Here is a 12727-nt window from a genome sequence, read left to right as displayed (position 1 = left end):
AAAAGCACTAGCCTAATTTAGAATCACAAGACTAACTTTAAACCAAATCCTTGGTTGAGCTCCAAATTCTCCATGCAGCACCGTTTCCCAAAAAATACTTTAGAGCCTGTAATTTAAAGCAGCAGCATGCTGTTAAGGACCTCCCTCCTGTTGCTTTAAGTGGAGCAACCCACAATGCATTGCTTACTTCAGCACCAACCCATTTTACACAAATACAGATTTTTACTGTTGGAGAGCAAAAGAAGCAAAACGCACCGCCTGAAACGCAGTCTCAAAAGCCACTGGCAAAGATGGCAGAAAAAATTGGTAGTTACTGAGGAACGAATTTTGAGTAACTCCTAATCAAATGTCACACAGTAACTAATCATTAGTTAATTCATTAATTGGTAACGACTAAAGGTACTGATGAGCAGCCAATAAGGAACTAACTGTTCCTGTATGTATTTCAATTTAATACTTTCTCTATGGGAATAAGAACTTATCATTATTAGGTTTAGCCGTGACTAAAGGTGTCTTTGATTTGATAATGATTGTGATATTTGTGGTGTACAGATTTGACAAATGAGTAACATATTGTGGCGACAGATTCAATGACAGATTCAACAACATTGCCAACTACAGAAGGAGGGTCTATAACATGGCCCCTGCTTTCAGACATGATACACAAAGCCTAACGAACGGAATAACTGACATGACACAACAACCTGTAACTATACATGACAATTACATAAAACTGTATAAAAAATGCAACTTCACAATACGAGACGAGCCCTAAACACACACAAGAATACGGCCGTCAGGCATCATGGGATACATGTCCCTCTTGCAGTGCACAGGGTCTTGCACTACAATATATACGTAAGATGTGAAAAGAGATTTATTTTAAATTTTAGGCTTTTATTTTGATAGCTTCCGGTTAGAGGATCCTTCCTTTGTAAAGCAAGGAGAAGTCATTTAGTTTGTTGCTGAGGACCGATGAGGTTTGCAATCCTCAATCATCCTTTCCTCTCCTCGCTTTTTGTGGTATTGCCAGTAAGTATGTTTTATTTAAGAAGCTGAGGAGTAAATGTTTAGTTATATTTGTCATTTTGTGCTATGTTTGTTAAATCTATGTTTGTATTGTTACCTGTGTTACTATTTGTGTTTATTTCAGTTTACCATTACCTTCTCTTCAGTAAATCCTGCCAAGTACAACAGACAGGCAGTTCATTGGTTGAGATCTTGGGGAAATTAGTTTAGCTTGCTGTTTCAGATGAGATCAGTACAATATTTTTATTTGAGAATCTAAAATGAAAATTAATAAATTCCTCTCGACCTCTTCATAGGTAAGGGTGCTTTTTGAAAGTACTCAGGAATGATGATGATGATGTGATATTGCTTTGATGGTGAGATACCCACGACACCTGGAGTCCCCTCCTTCCACAGTGTGTAGTAGGATGAACCGAACTTTAAATAAATTGAATGACCAAAAATTTTAAGGAACTAAACTTTAAGGTGAGGTGAAGTCATTGAACTCTGGACACACATTGAACTGAAAGGCCTATATTTTTGTTTTGTTTTTGATTTATTTGTGAATGAGTGGGCTCTGAATCTGAACAGAATCTACTGTCTTGTGTGCCTTTTTAGTCCATAACCTTATTTATTTATTGTTAAAATTTAGCCAATCGAATTTATGTTGACATTGTAATAACTGGAAGGACCTACAATGTGTTAAGGCGGAAGAATAACATTTACCAGTGAATAAGAGCGTAGCTCCTCTTAAGACTGACAAAAAGCATAATGAAGGTTATAGTTAAGCAATGATTCAGTACTTACTACACAGTATGATGCTACACTTTACTTACACAAAAAGGGTAACTAATGGTCAAGTAATAATTAAGAAATGATTTATTACTCATTAACTACTCAGTATGACACTATGTTTTACTTCAAGGGACACAAAAAGGGTAACTTTTGGTCAAGTAATGATTTAGTAATGATTCAGTGCTCATTAACTACTCAGTATGATGCCTCACTTTACCTCAGGGGACACAAAAGGGGTAACTAATGGTCAAGTAATAATTAAGAAATGATTTATTACTCATTAACTACTCAGTATGACACTATGTTTTACTTCAAGGGACACAAAAAGGGTAACTTTTGGTCAAGTAATAATTTAGTAATGATTCAGTATCATTAACTACTCAGTATGATGCAACACTTAACTTCAGGGGACACAAAATAGGTAACTAATGGTCAGGTAATAATTAGGTAATGATTCAGTACTCATTAAGTACTCCCTATGACACAACACTTTACTTCACGGGATGGGTAATTAATGGTCAAGTCATAATTAAGTAATGATTCAAGACTCATTAACTACTCATGTAATGCAGTCCTACACAAAAAATGATAACTAATGGTCAGGTGATAATGAAGTAATGTTTCAGTACTCAGTAACCACTTAGACACAGAGCAAAAAGGGGAATGTTCAAGTAGTTATGATTGAGTTGTTCAGTGTTGTTAGTTGTTGTGTAGTTTTGTTTTTTACTTTTTTGTGGAAGTTTTGAGTTTAGAAGTTTGTTTTTAGTTTTTTGAGGTTTGTCAAACTTTGTTAGTGCAAACATCTAGGTAAAGAGGATAAACACTGTCTTCGATTCACACTACATGAATGGACAAGACCATCTTTGCATCCATCTCTGCATCTGAGGAAATGCTGAAGTGGACACAGAAGGACTAAACACTGGCTCTTCTTCTGTCGGGCCACTGGGATCCAGTACAGGATCACTGCCCCCTCCAACCATGCATATATTGCTGCTAATTTGTTCATGATTTATAAGTGTTAGTTATTGGGCTTCTTTGTTGCACAATATGCAGGAGCTGGCAGGATTACAGTTCACTGTGATACATGGTCAATAAAGATTGATTGATTGGTGAAATTGTTCCTAATTTGTTTCCTCACTCATTTTACTAATCAACTAATTTTAGGAGTTATCAAAGAACTGATCATTAACAAATAGCTCATCATACATCCCTTATTAGTTACATCACTCATTTCTATATTAACTCATCATTAACCAATGATTAGCCACTGTTAGGTATTTTTCGTATACCTTATTATGGTTAGTTCCTCATTCCTTCCTCATTAGTTCCCTATTAAGTAATGATTAGCTTCTGTATGACATTTGATTGGGAGTTACTCAAAAACTGACCATTAACTAATGATTAGTTCCTCATTAGTTCCTCAGTAACTACAATTTTTTGTGTGCCTTACTGTAAAGTGTTACCCTGTTTATAAGCTAAAGATGAGCCAAAATGTTGGGTGGAGCTGTCACAATGAGTGGTGCATGACAGAGGAAATCCTAGTCCCGATATCCACTGACAACACCAGAGCCTTCATCATCATCACACGATAGACGATGGGTTCAGAGACTGCGCAGCTGCTAACTGACTGCTTTTTTTAACAGTAAGTCATGAAGTCATTGAAATAGCCACCAAAGAAACATCTACATATTCTAACAGCTGACCTGAGTACACAACAAGCAAGGCCTAAAGTCTCACACTACACTTTACAGAGCCCCCCCCAAAAAAAACATAACGAAGAAGAAAAGGGAGCTTACTGTGCAGGCTACTTGTAGTGCTTATGTAAAGGACAAACCACTAAATTAAAATTTATATATTAATTACATTTATATATTAAGTTGTTCCAGATTTGTTTGACTTTCGCGTTCAAACAAAGAAAAAGAAAACCCAGACAAACTTCCCTCAAAAAAAAAAAAACAATGGACTGATACACAGATTTATTAAACAATAATACTGAGATTTAATGAAACACACGGCAGTTGAAGACTGGATTCTCTTGGCATATTCTCTGTTTGATTAATCCTGCATACCTGGCTTTAATTAGGGGACCCCGAGGGGCCAGGTCAAGTAATGCATTCAAATGAGCCCCCAAAAATGGAAAACTGTGAGGGCTTGCTAGAAATGACTCTAACAGCACTGATAGCCTATTTAGTCTTTTTCACATTCTCAGACATTATTCCATTTTAAAGTAGATAGCTTTTGCTTCTTTTCTACCGTCACAAGTGCTTGAATCTCTTGTGATTTGGCTGCTTTACCTCCACGATTTCTCATTGGGAATAAAAAAAAATCCTCAGTGCAACAGTTTGGGAAATAAACTTTCTTTCTGAGAGTGACATAAGAAGATTGATATCAACCTCATGTTTGCACTGTAAGGACACAGCTAACATATCTAAAATATGTGCTTTGAAAAACCTTAAACTGACTAATTCACACACACACTCTCTATATATCTCTATATATCTCTTTTCTGAATAATAACAGGAAAACATGCTGCATGGAACTGATTTCTTGACAAATAACCCTGTAAGTTACCAGGCAGTCTATTAAATCAGGAGGCCAAAGATGACCAAAACTGTCAACAGCTGATAATTAGCTAAATAATATGGTTAGAATAGGAGCATCAGGACACTATGGGATGTAACAGGTATACAACACAGAGAGAGCTTCCCATGACCAGTCTCCAGTAATTGAATACACTGTGAGCAGAGCTGAGGTCAACTTAGATCATTTTTTTCCCATCATTTAAGCCATTTGCTCCTCCGTCTCCTCCTCCTCTGTCTCTTCCACATGACCATAACGATGGGCCAACATGATCAAGATCCTTTGTATTTTATTTTATTTATATTCTGTGAGAATGCAAATGTATGGTCAGCTATAGAGTTCGGTAAAGATTTACAGAACATGGTTATGTGATGTATTCTAAGTAGTGCATTAAGCTGTGGTCCTGCAAACAGCAGCGGGGGTCAGCTTGGGATGAGTGAGCTCCCTGCTGGTGAGTAAACAACACTGTCTTGTTGGGAAGCAGCGAAAAATCCAAACAGGTAAGAACAGAGAGAAAGCACACAATGTGGACCTGCAACAATGGCAATGTGCAGGATGAAGTAAATGCAAAGGTCTTAGTCTTCGCATGCTCTTGAACATATTCAGGAAATTATGTTTAAACTGCCTGCACTCACGATTCTATCAATATCCAGACTGTCCATGTAGGAGATAAACTGGTTTGAGAGTGGTAACACTATGCAGAATGGGCATTAAAAGGTCTGCCAAATGCAGCATAAGTAAAAGGTTTTATCCTCTCAGTGAGCTAACTACAAATATCTACTGTAAAACAAAAGCTCTGTTTCCACTAAGCATTCCAGTTCAGTTCAGTTCAGATTGGTACAGATTTTTTGTGTTTCCATTTTAAAAAGTTGTAGATGGTAGACATCAGAACTGGGATCAGTAACACACACACACACACACACACACACACACAGTTGTGTAGTAGTAGCTAATGAGGTGGGTGTACAATTAGGGACAAGTTACTGAGGAGGAAGTGGGTCCCCTATATATTCCAGCAGCTTTCTTGTTGAAGTACACTGTAAACATCCAGAAAAAAAGGAGAATATACACCATATACCCTTGCATACACTACACCACTGCACATGTGCGAATTGAATTTACATCCGCTGCCCTGCGGTCAGAGCATAAAAATGTTCATTCTGATTAATAGTGGATGGGGTGCAGGAGGGTGAAATAATGTATAATTACAGGAGAACATCTAGGAGATAAACTTTGTCCAACATTGCCCACAAATAAATAAATTAATCAAATAACCTTTCTTTTCTTTCTTTTTATATGTGAATGTTTTAACAGCAATGAGGCATACTGAGGCATATGGTTGGTTGTTGGACATGTCTTAAGGATGTAAAAGCCTGGATGAGCCATATTGTCCTTATGTCGACTTCAGACAAAACCAACAATGTAATTTCTCTAGATGGCGTTACCTTGGCCTCTAGCACATCTGTAAGGAACCTCAGAGTTTTATTTGATCAAGTTTTATCTTTTGCCTCCCATATAAAACAAACTTCAAGGACTGCTCTCTTTCACTTGCGCAACATCGCAAAAATTAGACATATCCTCTCCCAAACAGATACTGAAAAATTAGTACATGCATTTGTCACCTCTAGGCTGGATTACTGTAACTCCCTATTATTTGGTTGCCCCAACAAATCTCTTAGGTCTCTCCAACTGGTGCAGAACGCTGCTGCTCGTGTTTTAACGGGAAGCAAGAAAAGGGATCATATTTCTCCTGTTTTAGCTTCTCTGCACTGGCTCCCTGTGAAATCCAGGACTGAATTTAAAATCCTCCTCCTTACTTACAAAGCTCTAAATGGTCAGGCTCCATCCTATCTGTCACAGCTCATAGTTCCTTACCAACCCTCAAGATCACTGCGCTCTGAAAATGCAGGGTTACTTGTGGTTCTCAAAGTTTCCAAAAGTAGGATAGGAACCAGAGCCTTCAGCTACCACGCTCCATGTTACCATGTTTCCACTTTTAAGGGTAGACTTAAGACCTTCCTCTTTGATAAAGCTTATAATTAGGGCTGGCTCAGGTTGTCTGGAACAGCCCATAGTCAGGTTGACATAGGTTTCATCTGCCGGGGGACTTCCTATGATACGTTCTCCTTTTCCTTCTCTTAATCCCGCCATCTGAAAATCATGCATGTCTGTTTACTGCATGACCCTTACTGCTAAGCTTAGCCTTATATCTGTGACAGCTGTTTGCAAGCTTAGCTTAGCCTCAGTAGTTTACTTAGCCTTGCATCTGTGATAGCCATGTGGTACTCTCACTACCTGGGGCTCGCGATACGGAGCCTGGGTCTGTTGAACTGCACTACGCTAATCCTGTTGCCTCTCCGGAGCATTCCTGCTCCCTTGTTTCCTAGTTTTCCTGGATCCTGGCCGTAACCTTGACTGTGCCTGACCGTGGTGATAGCTGTGCTGATGCTGTGAACCTGCCTTTGGTTGTGCTCGTGCTGTGGCTGTACTGATTCTGTGCCCCCCGTTCGCCCTGATCGTGGTATGGTCCTGGTTGCGTCGATGCCGTGATCTTGCCTTTGGACACCTCCCTATCAACATATGCATGAGACTCTTATCATCACCCTCAACATCATTTAATAATTTCACACCTATCGTTACTGTAATATGACATGCGTCTGTTTCCATTATTGCTGTGCCTCTCTCCCCCTCTCTCCCCCTTCTCTCTTTCTCTATCCTTTTTGCCATGATTGTATTTCATTTGTTATTTACGACATCTATTGCACGCCTGTCTTGGAAGAGGGATCCCTCATCATCCTCTACCCCTCTTCCTGAGGTTTCTCCCTTTTTCTTTCCCACCTTTACAGGGGTTCTTTTTCGGGAGTTTTTCCTTGGGTGATGTGAGGGTCTAAGGGCAAAGGGATGTTGTACACTGTAAAGCCCTCTGAGGCAAACCATGTTTTGTGATAATGGGCTTGACTTGACTTTCAGGCCATAATACATTCTGTTTTAACCTGGTATTTCTGCACAGTTGCAGATAGAGATAATTCTACACCAAGGGACTGTGCTTTATTTATCAGAATATGGGCATGGCTGAGTTCTGTTTTTCTTTTATATTGTAATCCAACGCAGAGCCACTTATATTTCTGAGGGTATTTCATATAAATACAAAATACAACCATTTAAAGTTGAATGTCTCTCCCCTAAGATTAAAAAATGTAAATGCATCCCCCATTTTCCACCATACCCTAGCCTTTCATAAATGATGAACAGTCCCAAATATTGTATATGTTATACTATTTGGATTCCTGTGGCGGCTGTTTGTGGCAACTGTTTGTTTCCAGTAACTTTCCAATAACTGTTGTAAAGTCCAAAAGTCAAAATTAACTGAAAAAAACAGATGTGATCATATCTAAAATTCATAAAATGTGTTTATATAACAAAGATTCTGCTTCAGTCCATATTTGATGGCGTTCAGCCTTTCGAAATCAACATTTTTAATGCATTAAAACAAACAATTTGATTTCCTGTTTTATGCACAAAGAGAGAGGTACACAACTGCATTTGTCATGACAGCTGAGCAGGGGCGTGTCAAGGGAGTGGCTTGGGGTGGCATGGGCCACCCTTGAAATCTGATTGGCCACCCCAGCTGCCACCCCATTATGACTGGCTATCTGCCCAGTCAGTTTGAAATGTTGACAAGTAAACTGAATTTCATTTAGCAGTGCAATTCAGTCTTAAACCTGAGAGGCAGTAATGTGCCAGAGTAATGTCTAACCTGACTAATTTTACAAACAAATAAATTGATACAACTGTTAAAAAGTTTGCTCTCACGGGATTTTTTATTTTTGTATTTTCTGGTACTTGAATGTTGCTGGCACTTTATACTTTTTATCATACTATTTACTTTTGAAGGAATAATTTCAAGTGTGTAAGCTTTAGTTTGAATTTGTGTGGGGTAATTCTGTTGTGTTGTGATTGGTAGTCTATTTATCTTTAAAATTAAACTATAAATATGAATGTAAGACACTGCAATGTTAATAAAGTAGGCATGGATAATGGAGACTAAAATGGTAAATTAAAGCTATGTCAACATGTGTGCCCGCAGCAGCGCTCGCACTACATGCCACACCTGCATACGTCAGAGGCCACTTGGGCCACTCTAGTAAAAAAACATCTGGACACGCCACTGCAGCTGAGCAAACTAGATCTGCTGATGGAGATCATATGACATGAACAACACAACTACATTCAAGGTTCAAGGGTGTTTAAGTGTCACACACACACACACACAATTATTGCATGATGAAATGCAGAGTGACATACTGTGTGTAACTGTGCAAAAATATTAGTAAAAAGGGAAGAAAATGAACCTGATGGTGAGAATATTATGTCAGTTATCTGAATTATGTAGACACTGTGAATTGTTTTGTATGTGTGTGTGTGTGTGTGTGTGTGTGTGTGTGTGTGTGTGTGTGTGTGTGTGTGTGTAAAGTATGTAGTTCTTGTTAATAGTAAATCACTAGTAAATCAATTCAGAGTTCCTTGCTCGGCAAAAGCTAGCTCAGTTTCCATAGTAACGCTCTGCAAAGGCCCTCCTCCATCCTCCTACCCCTCTCTGCCTGAGTTCTGCCATGCAAGAAGTGCAGTGATGGAGGATGCTGTGTGATAGTCTCCAGCGTGGCACATTAACCTACTTCCCAACCAGGAAACAGACCCGGATGCACAATACTAAAGGAGGAGGAGGAAAAGGATGGAGGGAGACGAGGACATAGGAGAGAGAGGGAGGCAGAGAGCAAGGACAGAAGGGACGGATGTAGGGAATGGTGCAGATGCAGAGGGGATGAAAAAATGAGCAAGAGAGAAAAGAAGAGAAGTGACGAGGAAAAATAAAATGAGATGGAAGGAGGGGGCCACAAGAAATAGAAAGGTAGAGAAACAGGGATATAGGATTTAAACGTGAAAGTGGTTACTGGCTAGTAGTAATGTAAGATTGTAAATGCATTAAATATTGATCTGGCAGAACTTGTAAATAAAACAATGCAGTAACAGTATTGCCAAAAAGGTGCCAAAAAGGTTCATCATGAAGGTCTGAGGTTCTACCCAGAACCGTTTGCTTCCATTAGTTCCATTAAGAACTAAAACCTGGGTTAGTGGAGAAGAAACCTTCGGGTAATGATCAAGCCCCCCCTGGGTGGTTTCTAGATTAAATCTTTGGAATATGAACAGTTTCTTGCAAGAACCCCCTGTGGGTTCAAGATAAAAATTTTAAAAAATGAAAAATTGGAATATAAAGGCGTTCTTGGTAGAACCACCTGTGTGGCTTCTTAATGAAAACCTTGCAACATAAAAGGGTTCTTGGTAGAGCCACCTGGGTGGATTATAGATGACGCCCTTAGAATTAAAATGCACTTGGTAGGTGGGTTCTCGTTAGCAATCTACACCCAACCTCTCTCAGGGGGTTTTGGTTGGCACCTTTCACAGATAGTTCTAGTTATTATCCTTCATGTTGGGTTCTGGGTAGATCCCGCTGAAAGGGTTCTGGTTGGAACCTTAATAAAAGGTTCTAGAAGGAACCAAAAAGAGGTTCACCTATGGGAACAAGCTTAAGAACCCTGTATGGTACTAGTAAGCACCTTTATTTCTAAGAGTGTAATCATTCACCATCATAAGTGTTAACACGTAATTTGAGAGAAAATTCCCATCAGCCTGAATGTCCTGGGTGTTGGCTGTAGTAAATATCAGAAAATCGGATCCCTGTCTTGACAAATCTCATTCTCATTGAATGTAAGCTGCAAAGCAGATATTCCCCTGAACGACTGAACACAGTGAAATGACACAGTGGATATTTGAAAATGCTCATAACCAGACAAAAAGCAACACCAATGACTCCCCTGTTGTAGCCCAATGACACACTTTCTCCTCTGCCCATGTGCACAGCATCCCTCTGCATCCCTCTCCACTCAGCAGTACTGATGAGAGGATGGAGGTTCCCTGTCTGGCTTTCATCTGTTCTGCTTCCAACTACCAATTTAATGATTTCCAGAAAAAGATACAACCTTGTAACACATCCTCCACCGTACACTAAGCCTAACAACAGGGGGATACTCCAGGAGAAACCAGCTTTCACGTCCATTTTCCAAATCACTGACAAAACCTATTCTTATTCCAGCCATCTGAAAGAGTGAAATAGGGAGAAGAAGATGAGGAGAAAATGAGAGAAATGTGAGGACTTACCGACATGAGTGATGACACACTGCACCCTCTGTAGCAGCTCCTGGACCGACATCTCGTCTTCTCTCAGCCAGCACAGCATCTCAGGGTGTGGGTCGCATCCACTCTCCTCCCCTTCTCTCCCTCGCCTCTCTCTCTCTCTCTCTGCTGCCACGCCTCCTCTCGTCACCCTCTCTCTCTTCCTTTTTGCTCCCTAATTCAATTTTTTTCCTGTTAGGTTTCTTGTTCTTCTTTTCTCTCTGCTGTTTCTTGTTCTTAGCTCTTTTGAGTTTTTCTTCTGTGGAGCCTTTCCTCTCCTTGATCACACCTCATCCTAACCACAAAGCCTGGGTGTGACAGTGATGATGCCACTCCCAGCAGGTCAGCAAAATAGTAAACCTACATATACAATAATCATCTTGGATGCAGGCTCAGGTGAAAGACAGCCAGTCAGAGAATAAACAGCGAGTCAGTCAGTCAGTTCATAATGTAAACAGTCAGCCTGTGACTAATGAACCAAATAGCCAGCTAATTTGTCAGCCAGACAATAAACACCACAGCCAGTCAGTCATTCAGTGAACAAAAGAGAAAACTAGACAATCAGTGCAAAAGCATCCAGAAAATCAGGAAAGAAAAGAGACAGTTTGTCTGTTAATTTGCAAGACAGTGGACAAAACTGCCACTCAGAGCAAAACTAATAATTCAACAGTAAAACAGGATGTCCTTTTCATGATGCTGCAAACATATCCAGAAAGTAAGAAGACGCCCCACAGGAAAAAAAAAAAAAAAAACAATAATCCTCATAGGACAGAAAGGGAAAATTACACTCCCCAAAAAATGTTTACGACATGCCACATCTAGAAAAATGAAAGGATGCTCCTCAGGAAAAGAAGAAAACACTGAGTCGACTCTGCTCTCAGAGACTCTGCTCAGGTTCCGGGATGGAAAGATGTGCTGCTGCTGCTTTGATCATGTTCTGTTTGCTCTAATAAAGAAGCTGAGTCACAAAGACAGAAAACGAATCAGAGAGCTGCAATACCTGCCTGCAGGGTGGAGGGGCACACACACACACACACAGCAGGGGGAGGGGGATGTATGGGGTTAATAGGTCCAGGAGAGAAATCCTGGCGCCTGGAAGCGCATGGACTGGAGCTGATGGAACACTGATTGATCTGTATAACTGAAATATCCCCTGATTTTTATTAAATTTGTGGTTCAGAAATAACACAGACAACAACAGAAAACAAGAGTCTTTTTTGAGTCTTTTAACCCTTTGAACCCTGGATCGACATCAGTCTTCTTGTGCCGGTTCAAATGACTTTCACAAGCAAGTAAACCTCTGACACCTGAGAAAACTGGTTTGATTTCTCTCAAAAACAAAGCAAAATCATAGTGAGCAACTTGTAAAGAAATGAACTGCAAATTGCTTAAAAAATCTGTAAAAGGTGACAACAAATGACCTCAAAATATTATTACATATTATCAAAAGATAGAGAAAATCTCCAGAAAACTTTATTTATAATTCTTAAAAATGTATATATTTAAAATAATGCAACAGAAATATCTGTTTATGTATTTTTAGCACTTTCTAAAACCTCATTTTCTTTTGTTTTTGTTTTTTTCTTTTCTTTTTTTTTACAGATAATTTTCTTATATCTTTTTACTAATTTCATTCTTTCTTTTTTTTTGTTCATTTTCCGGTAATTTCTTGTAACTTATCACTACTCTCTTGCTTTTTTGCCTCTTTGCAGGTTATTTTCATGTAACTTTTCACTAATTTCTTGCTTTGGGCCATTTCTTGTCCATTTGCTCATTGCTTTCTTGCCATGTTTTTGAGGAAAATCAGGCCAATTTGCTGTGCCTTCAAAGGGTTAAAAGACAATATCCTGCTAAGCATCTCACCATTATTATCTCACCATGGCTCAAACAAAACAAATCAATAGCTTCCACCCATCATTTGTCATTCATGTTTCGCTTGCCTGGGTTCATTCAGTGCGAGGCCACTCTGATGATCCTGCTCCACATTTTGATTGAAGCCAACATTGCCAGGCAGGGGCATTAGCATCCCTCCATGAGCCTCGGTCTACTGGGACTGTGGAGATTGTCTGGGAGACGACCATTAAGCAGAGACATCTGCACTCAGCCTTACCCT

General features: G+C 39.5%; 1 protein-coding gene across 1 annotated transcript in view; it reads right to left on the bottom strand.

The window, feature by feature from the left end:
* Positions 1–10730, bottom strand: part of mcf2l2 (MCF.2 cell line derived transforming sequence-like 2) — a 204101-nt gene extending 193371 nt beyond the window's left edge. The window contains exon 1 of the mRNA XM_042512814.2: positions 10600–10730. Coding sequence (XP_042368748.2) covers positions 10600–10678 — 79 coding nt within the window. The 5' untranslated portion in view covers positions 10679–10730. The remainder of the gene's footprint in view (positions 1–10599) is intronic.
* Positions 10731–12727: the final 1997 nt, after the last annotated feature.

The sequence above is a fragment of the Plectropomus leopardus genome, chromosome 5 (assembly GCF_026936395.1).
Source record: "Plectropomus leopardus strain MGB_pleo_1.0 chromosome 5, ASM2693639v1, whole genome shotgun sequence".
NCBI lineage: Eukaryota > Metazoa > Chordata > Actinopteri > Perciformes > Serranidae > Plectropomus > Plectropomus leopardus.
The sequence above is the reverse complement of the archived record's forward strand: the minus strand, read 5'-3'. Positions and strand labels throughout refer to the sequence as shown.